At 39.0% G+C, this 15979-nt stretch overlaps 3 protein-coding genes across 4 annotated transcripts in view; 2 read left to right on the top strand and 1 right to left on the bottom strand.

Annotated features, from left to right (window-relative positions):
• The first annotated feature begins 943 nt into the window (after positions 1-943).
• Positions 944-4723, top strand: hspa5 (heat shock protein 5). Its single transcript, XM_026355003.1, has 9 exons — positions 944-1097; positions 1601-1751; positions 1867-2098; positions 2214-2348; positions 2444-2556; positions 2650-3040; positions 3142-3379; positions 3471-3638; positions 3753-4723. The coding sequence occupies exons 2-9, from the start codon at positions 1636-1638 to the stop codon at positions 4319-4321; spliced, it is 1962 nt and encodes a 653-aa protein (XP_026210788.1). The 5' UTR covers positions 944-1097; positions 1601-1635; the 3' UTR covers positions 4322-4723.
• Positions 4724-4925: 202 nt separating this feature from the next.
• On the bottom strand, positions 4926-8136 carry rabepk (Rab9 effector protein with kelch motifs). 2 transcript variants are annotated; one of them, XM_026354002.1, is made up of 8 exons: positions 7970-8136; positions 7481-7535; positions 7252-7406; positions 6928-7083; positions 6524-6688; positions 5677-5826; positions 5397-5546; positions 4926-5221 (listed from the first exon to the last, which is right to left on the bottom strand). In XM_026354002.1, exons 2-8 carry the CDS (start codon positions 7531-7533, stop codon positions 4995-4997), a joined length of 1056 nt encoding a protein of 351 aa, XP_026209787.1. In that variant the 5' UTR covers positions 7534-7535; positions 7970-8136; the 3' UTR covers positions 4926-4994. The 2 variants fall into 2 exon arrangements, with proteins under 2 accessions (XP_026209787.1, XP_026209786.1); XM_026354001.1 differs by lacking the exon at positions 7970-8136 and having other exon boundaries at positions 7481-7548.
• A 148-nt stretch (positions 8137-8284) lies between these two features.
• Positions 8285-15979, top strand: part of rgs3a (regulator of G protein signaling 3a) — a 114930-nt gene continuing 107235 nt past the window's right edge. The window contains exons 1-3 of the mRNA XM_026353996.1: positions 8285-8553; positions 8622-8749; positions 13040-13191. Of these exons, the coding sequence (XP_026209781.1) occupies positions 13113-13191 (79 nt within the window). The 5' untranslated portion in view covers positions 8285-8553; positions 8622-8749; positions 13040-13112. The remainder of the gene's footprint in view (positions 8554-8621; positions 8750-13039; positions 13192-15979) is intronic.

Here is a 15979-nt window from a genome sequence, read left to right as displayed (position 1 = left end):
TATTGTGTTTGTAGATATTTGTGACTTTGGTGAAGATCAAATCAAACACCAGGAAATGTCTAATATTTTTCTTGTGACTTTATTATTAAGACAAACACAAGTAACATCTGATTCTATTTTTAGTTACTATACATCCTTATACTACACAGCTACCAAACTTCAGTTTAATTTTTCCATGATACTTAGGCTGGCCTGGTACAAGTCAAAAGATTTGAAAGGGGAATATCCTGTAGCCATTTACCCAACCTTGGCCTATTGACTTTTGAGATTTTAGGCGCAAAGCAGTTGTCTGATTTTGTTTTGTATGTTTTAACTTAGGTGTAGCTTATAGCGTGCAAAATAACTGAGCTAATCTGTAATCGATATGCAATCACCAAAACAATAGGCTGTAGAGTAGCCCTACCCATTATAAAATTTAACAGTCAAATCACTGCAGACTGCCTGCATTTCAAGAAGTATGCCTTAATCTTCATTTGCAAGTGTGTACATTATCTGATGAAATGCCCAGACAAGGTAATCCATCTGATGTAACAACTATGCTTCTAGGCTCATCAGTCACATACATAATACACATGTATTACTCATATTGTGAGTCATAATTTGTACACATATAACTAACACAGTACCCACAGATTGTAACAATATCAGCATGGGAACATATAACAAACTAGTACATGAGGACATATTATAAAAACCGCAGTCCCATTTTCAGATGTACGACATGTGAAAAAGGCCTCTTCCCTGTTTATTAGAGTGGCGTGTCGTTGCACCAACTACTTGCGTGAATCCCCTTGACAGACAGCCAATCAGCATCCTCACAGTAGGCACAAAGTCGTGACGTCGCCTCGGACCGATGTGTGCAAATCAGCGGCAGCCAGCGTGCCGGTGAGCGCCAATCAGCGCCTTCCAACGAACAGCTGCTCAGCCAATCGCCGTCCTCCACGACGGGGAAGCAGTGACGGCTTATATATGGAGAGACCACGATTCATTCAACATCATTTCACAGAGGAGAAGACACAGAACAGACAAAACGGGACGTACATTAGCACCTTTTGAGGCAACGTCAACTTTAATTCACTGGCAATACAGCGATTGAGGTATGTGTTAATACTGACGTGGATATGATAGTGTGGCAACGTAGTGTTTTTGTACTTTCTATACATGATTGAACATCATTGCAAGACAGTTTCATAATGATAAAGCAAGCTAAGTAATGCTAACGAACATCGCCATAACCTTTTATATCAAATAGTGTGAGTGCAGTATACCATGCAGCATGGACATAGTTTTTACTACTTATTTTGATAAGGTATTTTCCCTCGTGTGTGCTAACGTGAGGGCCGCTAATGTGGTTAGCTAGGAGAGTTACCGGCGGATATAGAAAAAAATGTGTTGTCAATTCGACGAGGGAGTGGTGCTCCATCTTTAAAAAAGAGATTTATTGGCCATGCTTATCGTCCATCAAGTGTCTGCGGCAAAGAAGATGTCTTTAAATAATATGGTTAGCTGGTAGTTGCATAACGTGAACAAAGACTGGGGGACAGAGAGCTCATTTCACGAACTCAAGGCCACGTTTTCACACAAATTGTTTTTCCCGCAGGTGTCTTTTGAGAATCTGAGTAAAAACAAGCAACCATGAAGCTGTTGTGGGTTGTAATGCTGGTGGCCGGCACCGTGTTTGCCGATGACGACGACAAGAAGGAGAATGTGGGGACTGTGGTTGGCATCGACCTGGGAACTACCTACTCATGGTGAGAGGAAAAATAACTTCTACCTTAAGTACTTTGTAATGCCACAACTTTGCCCGTAAGTTTTACCCAAGAAGGATTTATTGTAAATAATGAGCTCTATAATCCTTTCCTGTAGTGTTGGAGTCTTCAAGAATGGCCGTGTGGAGATCATTGCTAATGACCAGGGTAACCGCATCACCCCATCATATGTGGCCTTTACCAGTGAGGGAGAGCGTCTGATTGGTGATGCTGCCAAGAACCAGCTGACCTCTAACCCTGAGAACACCGTCTTTGATGCAAAGAGATTGATTGGTCGCACATGGAATGATCCTTCTGTACAGCAGGACATCAAGTACCTGCCCTTCAAGGTAGATTTACTTTAAACTGTCCAGAGTATAAAAGTTGTGAATTTAGGGTGTCCAGACACTTGAGTAATTGAGTGACATGCTTGGTATATTAATACTAGTGCGCTTTCTTCTTCAGGTTCTTGAGAAGAAGACCAAGCCCCATATCCAGGTTGACATTGGTGGCCAGATGAAGACATTTGCTCCAGAGGAGATCTCTGCTATGGTGCTGACTAAGATGAAGGAGACTGCTGAGGCTTACCTGGGCAAGAAGGTACAAATAACATCAACAAATATACCCCTAAAAATTTGACCATTGTTAAAGAATCCTTGTAATCCTTGACTCTAATGTTGTAATCTCTTCCTCAGGTTACACATGCCGTGGTCACTGTCCCTGCCTACTTCAATGATGCCCAGCGCCAGGCCACCAAGGATGCTGGTACCATTGCTGGTCTGAATGTTATGAGAATCATCAATGAGCCGTAAGTATCTAATGATCTAATGAACCATTTAATGATTTGTGTCCTGAAAATGTCTCCATTTGACTATAATGATTTTATACTTGTATTCTTTAGTACTGCTGCTGCCATTGCTTATGGCCTGGACAAGAGGGATGGCGAGAAGAACATTCTTGTGTTTGATCTGGGCGGTGGCACCTTTGATGTCTCCCTGCTGACCATTGACAATGGTGTGTTTGAAGTGGTGGCCACCAATGGAGACACTCATCTGGGAGGTGAGGACTTCGACCAGCGCGTCATGGAGCACTTCATCAAACTGTACAAGAAGAAGACTGGCAAAGATGTGCGCAAAGACAACCGTGCTGTGCAGAAGCTGCGTCGTGAGGTTGAGAAGGCAAAGAGAGCGCTGTCTGCCCAGCACCAGGCCCGTATCGAGATCGAGTCCTTCTTTGAAGGAGAAGACTTCTCTGAGACCCTGACACGTGCCAAGTTTGAAGAGCTGAACATGGTAAGTTCTTGATCCCATCAGTTATGTTAAAACACTGAAAACTGCATGATGACATACTGGATGTTTGACAAGCATTTAAATGTTTTATTTGCCTTGTCCAGGACCTGTTCCGTTCCACCATGAAGCCTGTACAGAAAGTGCTTGAAGATTCTGACCTGAAGAAGTCTGATATTGATGAGATTGTTCTGGTCGGAGGGTCTACTCGCATCCCCAAAATCCAGCAGCTGGTAAAGGAGTTCTTCAATGGCAAAGAGCCTTCTAGGGGCATCAACCCTGATGAGGCTGTAGCATATGGAGCTGCTGTACAGGCTGGAGTGCTTTCTGGAGAGGAAGACACTGGTTAGTAATCAGCTTTGTGAATTAGAAGTATCTCTTCTACTGAATTGAGCTTTCAGTTTTTGACCCCATTTTTTGTCCCCATTTATTGCAGGTGATGTGGTTCTTCTGGATGTGTGCCCCCTAACCCTTGGTATTGAGACAGTTGGAGGAGTAATGACTAAACTGATCCCCAGGAACACTGTGGTGCCCACCAAGAAATCCCAGATCTTTTCTACAGCTTCTGACAACCAACCTACTGTCACCATTAAGGTCTATGAAGGTGAGAATTGGACACTGCAGTGTTGCTAAAACAATTTGTTGGTAAACCTATAATTTTAATTGTATGCAGAACTATTAAGTATTGCAAAAACTTACACACTGACCATCTTTTTAGGTGAGCGTCCTCTTACAAAAGACAACCATCTGCTGGGCACTTTTGACCTGACTGGCATCCCTCCTGCCCCTCGTGGTGTGCCACAAATTGAGGTTACCTTTGAGATTGATGTCAACGGTATTCTGCGTGTTACTGCTGAGGACAAGGGTACAGGCAACAAGAACAAGATCACAATCACAAATGACCAGAACCGCCTGACACCTGAGGACATTGAGCGCATGGTGAACGATGCTGAACGCTTTGCTGATGAGGACAAGAAGTTGAAGGAGAGAATTGATGCCCGCAACGAGTTGGAGAGTTATGCTTACTCTCTGAAGAACCAGATTGGTGACAAGGAGAAGCTTGGTGGAAAGCTGTCAGATGATGATAAGGAAACCATTGAGAAGGCAGTGGAGGAGAAGATTGAGTGGATGGAGTCCCACCAGGATGCTGAACTGGAGGACTTCCAGGCCAAGAAGAAGGAGCTGGAAGAGGTTGTTCAGCCCATTATCAGCAAACTTTATGGTAGTGCAGGTGGACCGCCACCTGAGGGTGCTGAGGGCGAGCCAGAAGATAAAGATGAGTTGTAGGCAGGTTTAAAATCAACTCTTCTGTTGCCCCTTGCCTCTCTGGTAGTGACATCTAGATGTACATATTGGACTAATGGGACTCAGATAGTGAGAGGAATGGTTGAGAAGGGGTGGCAATAACAAGCAACCATACTGAATCTTCAGAGACTTTAAAATAAGTTTCAGTGTGTGTGAGAGGTGTTCTCTTCGCTAAAAGGCGGAGGTATTGTCAGCCTGGATATGAGGCTTGCTGCTGCTGTTCTCAGGCAGTCTGTTTGGGTTCTGTAGTGGGGTTGGACTGGGTGGGGTGGGCAATTGTCTGTGGGTTCAAGGGCTCATGTTCACAGGCAAAACTAAAAGTTATTTATTGAATCTGGTCATTGTACGTCTGGAAAGACATTGAAATAAATGTTTGATATAAAATGTTGTCTTATGTTGGCTTCATTTACATTTTTTGGTACAACAGCTTGCAGAGAATCATCTCCTAGACTTATTATACTTGGAGTGTGTGTATATACATCTATTACTCCCTAGCTCAAATGATCAGAATTTCTAAATTTTCTTATTACATTTATGTCTAAATGGTCTGGTCTCAATAGAAAGCACATGCTCACTGGTCTTATGGTTTCCAGTCAAAAAACAGTTTAGTACTTTACATTTTATTGCAGAAAAAATATTACAGCACTAAAGTACATCATCTCACCACAGTCACAATACAGTCATTAAATATGACACCCTGTGTGTCCATCCCTCCAAATACAAAGGCTAGATGTACTGTCTCTGAGACTGATGGGCTGTTGGCTTGCCCCTCATCTCCGTTACTCTCAGGACACACCTTCCATGGCAATAAACACATTGAATGATCCAGGCGATTGGGTGGCATATCCCCTTCAAACTTCATCATGATCCATCTATTTTTGTCTGTAAGAAGAATATAAGTGAAATATATATATATATATATATATATATATATATATATATATATGCTAAATCAGAACTGAACTTAATAAGACACCATTTGTAGAAATTAACGGTTGCATTTGACATGATTAACTCTGCAAGCAAGTCTGTATTCCTTTAGTTAAAGGGAATATACCTGTGTTGAATCTGTACATGGAGTTACTGGCTCCATCTGCAGTCATCCCTCCAAAGATATAGATGCTCTTGCCCAGTACCACAGCGGAGTGGGCTGCTACTCCTGGTGGAATGTCTCCTTTGACCTGCATTTTCTCCCACCTCATGTTCACTTTAAAATACAGCCACAGTTTTATTACCAAAAACTTTAAAGCATCCCTGTCCAAGATACTGATGATGACCAACTGAAATAAATACCAGTCAGATGGAAAATCTAAATCTTATCAATGACTACGACTTACTTGTGTTGAGTGAGTACATATCATTGTGGAATTTTTCTCCAGCCATGCCTCCTTGAATATAGATCTTTGAACCCACTGCTACAATAATGTGGCCATGTCTGGGAGGTGGGTGTCTGCCTTCTGTTTTTGGTTGGGACCAGGTGGAAGACACTGACAAATATTTAAATAAAAGTTACAAATTTACAGCATAAAAATCTCATTCAATGTATGGCAGTTATGGTGTCATACATTAGGTTGTACACTTCAACTTATTTTAGAGCACATGATATGTAAAAATATTTACATATCAATAATAGCTGGAGGAAGGGTGACAATTTCAGTAGGTGTATTATACATTATACATTTCACGGCAACCATCTAAACTAGTAGTTACTAATATTTTTGGTGAGGAATTTTGTAAGTGTCCCTGTAAGCAACTGTGGTGACATAATGAACATTGGTGCTTTAACATTCATTGGGCCAATGATCCATGTACAAAAACAGGGCACATCTAAACAAACAGACCTACACAAATTTAGTCATCTGATTAGATCTTAGGGTTAAGAATAGAGCACTTTTGTGGCAACTTGTGTTGCATCAAATGTCATTTACTAGTTTTACTAGTAAAAATGGCATAAATGCCTGCCTTAACATGTGCCCAAAATAGTTGAAAACAGTCATGGAGCTGTAAATGTCTATAGGGAATGTAACAGTCACTTGACAATATAAGATTTGTGTTGTTTGCCATCTATCCTCTTCAGTATTTCTGAAGCTATAATGTGAGAAAACATATGTCACATAATCTTCTGAACAGCTATAAGCTCTAGCTATAAACTCAAATCATGTTCTTGTCTTATTCAACACAAACCTGTATCAAAGACATGAAGTTTTTGGTCTGACACAGGTGCAGCTCCCGCTTCACCACCAGAAAAAACATACAGTCTGTCCCCAAGACAAGCTGAGTTGGTGTGATATGTCCTGGGACAGGGGGGGCTACCATTTATGGATACATTCTTCCAGTGAGACCTGCTGTCTGAACAAGTACACACATATCAGAAAAGACTGTTCTCTATTTAGAGAAGATAACTGTCACTAATCTGTATGATCATAATAACTTTTTATAACACAGTTGAAACCAAGTGGCACTGTTACCTAAACATACTTTTCATCTAAATCTGGGAGTGACATTGTTGTTAGTATGTTGTCATACAGTTCAATGCTACAAAATAACAAAGATAACTATGTAAACTACTTAACAAAATAAGGATTTACCAGTCAGCTGTACGTTCTGGATACAGTTGCGATTGCCAGTCTGCTGTGCTCCCCCAAACACCCACAAGCTCTGAGGATTGCTCTGTGGCACAAAGCTGCAGTGTTCATACCGTGCCTCTAAAGCCTCCCACTCTGGGATGTCCCATTCATGATCATCTGGTGGAATCACAGAGTACAAATATCAATTAACATGACACATTAATTAATGGTGATAGGAGCATTAATATCACTATAACTATAAGACATTCAACACAAAATAACTAACAATGGGCGTCAATTGTGCACAAATAACAACACAGTAAAGCCTGTTTGTTGACATTTTACCTAGATTTATAATATAGGAATGAGGGAAACTGCCACTAGGGTTGGCTCCCCCAACAATAAGAATTCTTCCTTTTCCCCCTTCTCCACATGGAATAAAGGTGCAGGTATGACCCACACTAGCCCCTGGAGCACTTCCCCTGGGTATGAAAGAATACCTATGGACAACAAAAGAAATTCAACATAGGCAACAACAGTTTTTTCAGTATATGATTAATCTCCATCAACTTACCATATGCCTTCCTTGGGTTTATCTAGAGGATCCAGAACTGGGAGAAATTCCATGACTGTCAAAGACATGAATGGATCTTGTGTTTGGTTTTATCATACGTCTCTAGTCAGTGATTAATCTGTTAAGTTTGAAGCTATTACAAATCAAAAATACTAGATAAACTATAGAGGAGCTGATACATAACCAGTTATGGTCAGATTCTGTTGGTTTCACTCAGACTGCATAGCTTTACTTAGGACTTTCATAAGTTCCGGAATAGCGGGTGATATGCACGTAGCTACGTTATAAAAATGAACAAAACATTTAATTGACTTCATAGTTCTTCTTGTAAATGATTCATGAAGTACACATTCTCATTTATTATCTGTGAAATACAGTAATTAAATTTAGCGGCAGCATCATAGCAGTGGGAACACACTGAGCACTGTCGAGCTGCTAACGTTACGTGCTAACCGAAATAAGCATGTGAAGAGCTCCCGCCCCGCTCACCTGATCTTCCGTGTGGAAGGACGTAAGACTAATTTTCCGTGTTATTCACCTGAGGTCGGTATTTGTTTGTCTATCTTCAACACAGCTGTAACAGTTGTTGTGACTGAGTGAAACTGTCAAGCTAGCTTAAATATGCAGTTCACAACGACAACACAGATCTACGTTGTAAACGGTGCTTGACACGTTACGTTACGTTACGTTACGTTAGCAGCGCTGGTTGAGGTGCGCTCCAAACGTAATTGCCATGGTTACACTCAGAGCATGCGCAGCTGCCTTAAGATTTCCATCTACTGCTGAATTTGACAACAAGCCACCACAAAGTTCACATTTTACAGTGTAGAGTTTGTTTTGTCAGTTAGCTAATTAACGTTAAATTAAGGTTAAATAGATGTCGAAGTTAAAAATACCCCGCACTTGAAAATAACTTGAAGATGTTGTCATACTATAACTAACTTAGCTTACCTCTTAGCTTAGAAAACGCTTGTAGAGATTGTTTTAAGTCATCTCCAGTTGAAGAAAAGTGACTGCGGTGAAGTGAGTTTTCGTTTTGTCCTCGGTGTGTGGCAGAAAGAGGAGAAAGTCAGGTTAGTCTCATTTTCTGTTGTTTCAGTTTTTAATATCATAGTTTTAATATCTTGTTTCATACGAAAAGGCAGTCACTTCCGGCTACCATCCCAGGTTTAACATCAAGACGTGGATTTGCAGTATGAGGGAGATATTGTTTCGTTCCTGCTAAAAACTAGAGTCGTTCAAACGTCTGCTTCTGTCCTTTAAACCAAGGTAAGATTTCTCAGACGACCAGTGAGGTTTTCAGGTTTTACAGGTGCATAGCTACAAAGACGTAGGACCTTGGGAATAATGATAAAAATACTGTGTCACATTGAATTTCCATGCTTGTCCACATACAGAAACAATGCATGTACGTTTAGTCACATAAACTCTTAAATATATATTGTCATTTAATGGATTTTGTTGGAGATAGTTTCAAATTATCTGTGTACAGTACACTGTGTCATTCAGGCCTTTTAGTATTAGTAGTAGTAGTGTGAAGCAAAACATATGTCTGTCAGTTCCCCACATTGCCAATAAAATATATGTATATATGTATTTTAACAGACAAAAAGACACACACTGCATTTTGTGTAGAAAATACAAGACATGTATAAAATGCAGCAGAATTAAGTTTGCATGTCCATTGTCAGATCTGAAAGTCGACATTTCTATAGCTGCATTAATTGGATAGATTTTAAATTGCAATTGTAATCTATAATTAATTGAGTGAATTGCAGTTTTAATATTTATTACTTTCCATGTGGGGTTTATATCCATTTGGAGTGCATTTTTGCTTGCACACAAAATTGCATTTCATACTATGACCAGCAGGCTGCGCCATTGTATTTTTTTTTTGCATGTATAGGCCTCTGTGGGAGTCTGTGTTATGTTAACCTGAAAGTTTCTGTTTTTGGTCTAATAGTATATATTGAAATGTGAACATAGAAGTAACTATTTTAAGTTCTTACTGAACAGCAACACAACTTTCACAACACTGACCTCTTGATGCAGGAAATAGCAATTTGAAGAGCTGTGTTTAATTTCCTTAATTGAGATTTCTTTCAATTACTGCATTAAAATGTCATTCAAAAATGGACCTTGTGTCAGCAACAGAGAGCTACAATGAGTTTGATAATGCATCTAGAATCCGATAAATCAAGAGAAACATGGATAAAAATACACTCAAATAGATAAGAGCCTCCCATTGTATAATTACTGCATGGATTATTACGTTTCAGTTGCCAACAAGTTATTTAGCCCTAACTGATGCAGTGAGTAGCTTCTTATTTCTTAAACAAACATGTCTGAAGACACATCCCGTGGTTGTGGAAAAAGATGTTTATCTGTTTCAGTGTCAAAGGGTCAAATTATTGGCATGAATCAAACAAAGAAAACATCTAAAGGAGATTGATGAAACTAATAAAACTGGGTTGGGAACTGTCCAGTGGAAGAAGGTCATGTGGGGACAGTGCTATGATCTGGGGTTGAAAAGAATGAGGTCAGCTGACTACCTGAATATACTGAATGACCGGGTTATTAATGAATGGATTTTTTCTTCTCTGATGGGATGGGCATATTCCAAGATGACAATGCCAGGTTCATCAGGCTCAGACTGTGAAAGAGTTGTTCAGGGAGCATGGCACATCATTTTTACACATGGATTGACCACCACAGAGTCCAGACCTAAACCCTATTGAGAATCTTTGGGATGGGCTTGAGAAGACTTTGCTCAGCGGTCTGACTCTCCCATCATCAGTACAAAATCTTGGCAAAAAATTAATGCAACTCTGGACAGGAATAAATGTTGTGACATTGCAGAAGTTTATCGAAACTATGCCACAGCCGAATGCATGACTTAATCAAAGCTAAAGGCGGTCCAACAAAATATTAATGTGTAACTTTTATTTTGGACGGACAGTGTATATTCTCAATGCAAATTTTGTAACTTTTCTACTTTAGGTTTGTTTTTAATTAAACTTGTGTTAGTCTGTCAGGGCATTATGATCTTTTGTCATTGTTATTAGTTGTGTATTTCATTGATTAGATAGGGAAACTAACTTAATGGACTTAGCATGGCCATGCACCAGTCTGTTCCTTGTAGCGACTGTCCTCTATGGCAATGTGGACATCACAGTCCACTCTCTTTTTTCTCTTTGTGAGAGATGGAATTCTGCACAGTCATACCCAATCTTCCAGCTCAAATTGAAACTTTGCCTTTTTAAGGAATATGTCGCATTCTCTCTTACTTATCTCTTCCATCTTAATTAGATCTTTCTTGCTTCTACTTTCCTCTTCCAGTTGCATCTGATATTGTCAATTCTTCAAACTTGTCTGCCTGACACAAACTGTATGTCAGTACCCTGCAGTTCCTTCCAGGTCATTTTTTTTAAACATTAATGCCATATTAATAATTTTCAACTGTAGGTTGAACTAAAGCAAGATTTTTGAAGACTTCACTTTGGGTTCTGGGAATTGTGTTTTTGGAGTCCACTGGATAAGCATTTTTCTTTATGAAAAATAAAAGTTTAATATGGCAGAAAGTAGGACAAATAGACATCCACAATTACGTTAAAACATTAATAATAATAAGAAATGTTTATTGTAATTTGTTTTAATGTTAATGACTTAAGCAGGAGGGTATTATAGGACACAGTATAGTGTCATAATGTTTTATTACAGTAAATTATATTATTATACATTATATTCTTATTGTAAGAACACACTGGCTGGGTGAAGGAAATATAGTATATTGTTGAATAGCTGTGTGGTTTGATTTTGACAGACTAGTATTGGAAACACAATTTGCTTTTCATTGTGCATATTTAAAATGGTTTAACAAAAGTGTATTTTTTTGTCTCTGTGTGGGTGACTGACATATGAAAGTCCCGGTCAGACCAAGCCATGTCACTGTATCTGCCCAGTTTCCTCTTCAGGGAAGCAGAGTATGAGTTTCAGAGAACTCCTTTGTTTTCCCTTCACTGTAACTGATAAGGAACAAATGAATCAGGGACTTTTTGTGAAGAGATAGAATGAGAGGAAAAAGGAAAACGATTATGACTTTTTCATAGTTCAGAGGAATAGACAGGAGGTAGGAGAAAGAGGTAATTCAAGATATATTTTTTGTCTGCCCAAAATAGTTTCTCAGAGTGCATTTTCTGTTGTCAACATGCTGTGTGTACAATACTTGATGATTTGAATTTGGACACGGTTCATGTTAGGCAGTAGGCACTATTCAACAACCAGATTTGAAAAATCTCCCTTAAATACAGCTTGAGATTGGTGCATTCTTGGTGGGCAGGCAGTTTGGTAATCTGGCTTAATATGGAGAGTTCATCTCTGGGTTACTGGTACACTGCCACTGGACAAGATGTCAAAACAATGTGCTGTAGCTGTCACTGTCACATTTCACCTGGAGGTGTGTTAAATCGTATCGTAAAGTAATCTGGATTATCATCACAACCACAACTGGTTTAGTTCAATCTAGTTTACACAGTCACTGATGACTTAATCTGGGTATTAAAAACATGTTTTGTTGTTTGCTCTGGATGGTGGCATGTTATGTATTTCATGCTTTCATAATGTAATATATTAGCTGCCTTTTATAACATTGACTGAAAAATAAATACATACTGTATTTAATGTTAACTGATAAATGTTCCCAACAACAAAGTAAATAGTGAATATGTTTTCTCTGTGAACCAAAAGATCAGTTATTGAAATCTCAGCTAGCACTGGTTTCACATATTAATACTTGTGTGTGTGTGTAAATATCAGTTGACTGCAAATCCAAGTACAGGTACAATCAAGTACTGTGAACACATACTGTTTGGTTAGCGTAAAATCATGTAACTAAGAAACTGCTGGATTCTAATAGAGAACAATGTTTTCTCTAAAACATGTGCAGACATGTTTGTTACCTGTAGGTGGCCCATTCATAACATGCAGCTTCAACAGAATAAGCCAAAATATTAAGATGAACCCAGTGAAAAAGGCTTTTACGGGTACGTTGCAGATCTGTTGCTACTCAATGGATAGACAACTTAAAGAACATAACTAAACTCACTAAACTAACTTACCCTTTACAAGCTTTGTTTGAAATCATAGATAGAGGCTATAGCTCTTATACATGAGGAGGCTGTGGTTTGACAGTGTCAGTGTTCTTACTTTTATGTGTTTTTTCACACGCAAATTTATTAATATTATGACTGCAATAACTGCAAAAGACAAATTTTCAGATAATTTTACAACTTAAAAACTGAGTTGTTCTGACTTTGGATTTTCTGTTCCACATTTTTTTAAAAGAATAAACATCAAATAATTTACAGTGTATCAGTTTACATTTCTGTTGTTTTATTGAAAGTTTAATTTAATGCAGATTAAAATGGAGGATTATAGGTATGTATTATAGCAGCATGAAGAAAAGCTGAAAACAATATAGTAATTTATATATATTTTTAAAAAGCTCTTTTTTTTCTTCCTCATTCTCTTAACTGCATGCTCGTGCACACACACAAACAGGCATCAAGTTTCTCTTCTCTATAGCTGCTGAAACCATCTTGTCTCCAGTGGAAGCTAGCATTCTCTCTTTAAGATGACCTGTCTAAGAGTTCAGTTGCGGAAGCCCTCTTCCGACTCCCTTGAGACATCATCCTACCTCCTCAGAACCCGTGGTGAGTACACACCGTTTTTCGGGTTGAAAATAGACCATAGATTTAAATGGGATATGTGTTATTTGAGAAGTTGAAAAGTGTTTGGTATTCATCCATAGCCCCCCGGAAAAGGTAGCAACAGTCTTTGTCTGGGCCGGATTTTATTTCTTTTTTGTCTATCATGGTGATGGTAAAGGAATGTGTCTTTGTTTTATAAAAGGATGTGTCCCATAGGTCTGACAGCATAGACACTCGATCCCGCAGAGTGTCAAACATGAGAAGCATATTATTAGCAGCAACAAGTGGGCTCAGATGTAGCAACAAGTCCTTTGGTCTGGTAATGAGCCTGCCCCTCTTTATCTCGTGACACTTTTAATCATTTATGGAGGGTATTAGCGACTAGAGGAGGGTGCACCTGCACTCTTTCCTATGACTAAAACCTCATCCATTATCCAGTATTTACCTCTCCAATGAATATGGATAAGACTTTACAGGGGTGCAGGATTCAGTTGTGGAGGTGGGTTTTGTATTTTATGCCAGCCTGTGTGGGTGTGTGTCAGGGGGAGGTCTGGAAGGAAGTTCTGACTGAGCAAGAGATCCACTAATATTTCTGTTATATGTTTATTATTGATTTATTATTCATTGTTCATCATTGGTAGGTGGTGGAGTCGTAGTGAGGTTCATTATATTAAAAGGTGTATCTAATGTTTTGGCCACCCTGTTTACACAAATGAGTTCAGCACGACTTCATCACTCACTGTAACCTAATTTCTAAACACAGTTCTGTATTATCTGTATTCTATTGCATTAGGTAGCAAGTGAGTGTCATGTCTGTTCACAGCTTCAGTTTCACCGTCACATAGCCTCTCAACAGGTCCTGTCAGTTAGTGAGAATAGAGCAACCTGGAGTAGCCCAAGATATCTTGGAAGCTTTTTGCTGCACCTACTACATGCAGATTGGACTCAGACATAAGGCACAAGTAAGCCTCTTGGGTATGGCTCCAGAATTAGCTTGGACTCCCTATTTTGACCTCCCACTCCCCACTGCTCTCTAATTTTGGCACCACAGTTACCTGTATTCTTCAAATAGGATACTTAGTTCTTGGTGACTAGTCAGAATAAGAGCTCACAAACTATTGGCTGTGGGCTATAACTCTGCATGCCTGATATAAAGCATTGGATATTTAATATTTATGTTGATACTTTTGCTTTGTTGATTCAGTTTATATGTATATGTTGTGTTTTTCATGATCCTCCCATTCAATTAGTTTTTTCTGTGTGCCCTTTCAGAACTGGGTCAAATTTGGCCATGAGCTTCTTCCTGAAAGCTTCTATTGTTTGGTAGAGTAAGTCTGTGGGCACCCTCAGGGAAAGATTTTTCACTGCCAAAGAGTGAATTACCAAACCACCAAAGTGGTCAAAGGCTAATGCTCTCACTTCCTCTCTGGCATTTGTTTCTTATCTACAGTATAGTTTTTCATGCATTTCAACATATACAGTATGTTTTGATAATTGAATCAAGAATCTGCTTACATTTTTATTATTTCATTCACTGATTAGACTATTTTTTACTGTTTTCATAGTTTTATAGTACACAGACCATTAGATGGCTTTACTTATGCTTTTCAAATGTGCTGGTTGTTGCAACTTCCGCCACAGTTTTTCTCCTATTAATGTGGTCTCTCTCTCTCTCTCTCTCTCTCTCACACTCACACACACACACACACACACACACACACACACACACACACACACACACACACACACACACACACACACACACACACACGATGCTACAACAACTAGGACACAAACCTTTACTTGAGCTGCCCAATAGTAACAGAAAATGGCCCATTTTACTGCTAGGAAATTTGAAGTGACTTGACATGTTTTGATGTGTAACTACTGAATCGAGTGCTTTGAGTTGAGTTTCTGCTTCGCTCAGGTTTTGTGTTTTTTGCAAATTTTTCTTTGACAGTCACACTCCCTCTGTAGAGTTAATTGCTGCTCCATTTGTTGGGGTTTGAGGCAATGCTTGAGTCAGTCAGTCAGACAAGTTATAGATGAAGGCTGCAGAAATAAGGGGATAGGAGCAAGGCAGAAGACACTGCACTCCTTTTTCATTCATTCTTATTCTATTTTTTTTACCTTTACTATCTCTACTTTATTCCAGTTAAAGAAGTAGTGTTGTCTTAAATGGTTTTACAAGTTTCCCATTTCCGTATTTATATGCTCCCAAACTATTTAGCTTTTTGAGTTTGCCATAGATTACTATCTAGAGAATTAGAATTTTTTTTTTTAACTACTTAATTACTTACTTTTCTTCCTTCTCTTCCTCAGTATGTTCTTCATTGAAGTTCCTTTTCATCATGATTAAAATACATACAATACAAAAACATTTCAGATGATTAAATATTAAACACAGACCAAGGCCCTTTAGAGATATGAAATGTGCAGTTCATCCTAAATTGTAGTCCCCAAACCTTTCATTAGAAACCACCAAATAATGCTGTAGTGTTCTGTCTCTCAAGGCATATTGGCATCTGACATATAGGTGTCTCTATAGATTCAGTGGACACAATAAATTTGATCCATTTCCTAGATTAGATAATGCAGCAAGAGCTCCATCGCACTGGTTTTGGCAGCTAACACGAAAGAAAATGAGTTTTGGGCAGTTATGTAACAAGCCCGTTAAAAGATATTCTGTGAGGAAATGAGAAGACACCTTGCGCGTCTCTCATCAAATCTGCTTTGTTCCCTTTTTGGATCGATTCGGGTGAATTGGCTCTAATCCCAGATGGAAACTTTA

This window comes from Anabas testudineus, chromosome 12, assembly GCF_900324465.2.
Source record: "Anabas testudineus chromosome 12, fAnaTes1.2, whole genome shotgun sequence".
Lineage (NCBI taxonomy): Eukaryota > Metazoa > Chordata > Actinopteri > Anabantiformes > Anabantidae > Anabas > Anabas testudineus.
This window is presented reverse-complemented; position numbering and strand designations above follow the sequence as displayed.

Coding starts and splice junctions, on each gene's coding strand:
- rabepk (XM_026354001.1), bottom strand. CDS start 7,548: ATGTCTTTGACAGTCATGGAATTTCTCCCAGTTCTGGATCCTCTAGAT. Junction 6,689..6,927: donor CCAGAACGTACAGCTGACTG/GTAAATCCTTAT, acceptor GTACTTGTTCAG/ACAGCAGGTCTCACTGGAAG. Junction 5,222..5,396: donor CATGTACAGATTCAACACAG/GTATATTCCCTT, acceptor TTCTTCTTACAG/ACAAAAATAGATGGATCATG.
- hspa5 (XM_026355003.1), top strand. CDS start 1,636: ATGAAGCTGTTGTGGGTTGTAATGCTGGTGGCCGGCACCGTGTTTGCC. Junction 1,752..1,866: donor CTGGGAACTACCTACTCATG/GTGAGAGGAAAA, acceptor CCTTTCCTGTAG/TGTTGGAGTCTTCAAGAATG. Junction 2,557..2,649: donor ATGAGAATCATCAATGAGCC/GTAAGTATCTAA, acceptor TGTATTCTTTAG/TACTGCTGCTGCCATTGCTT.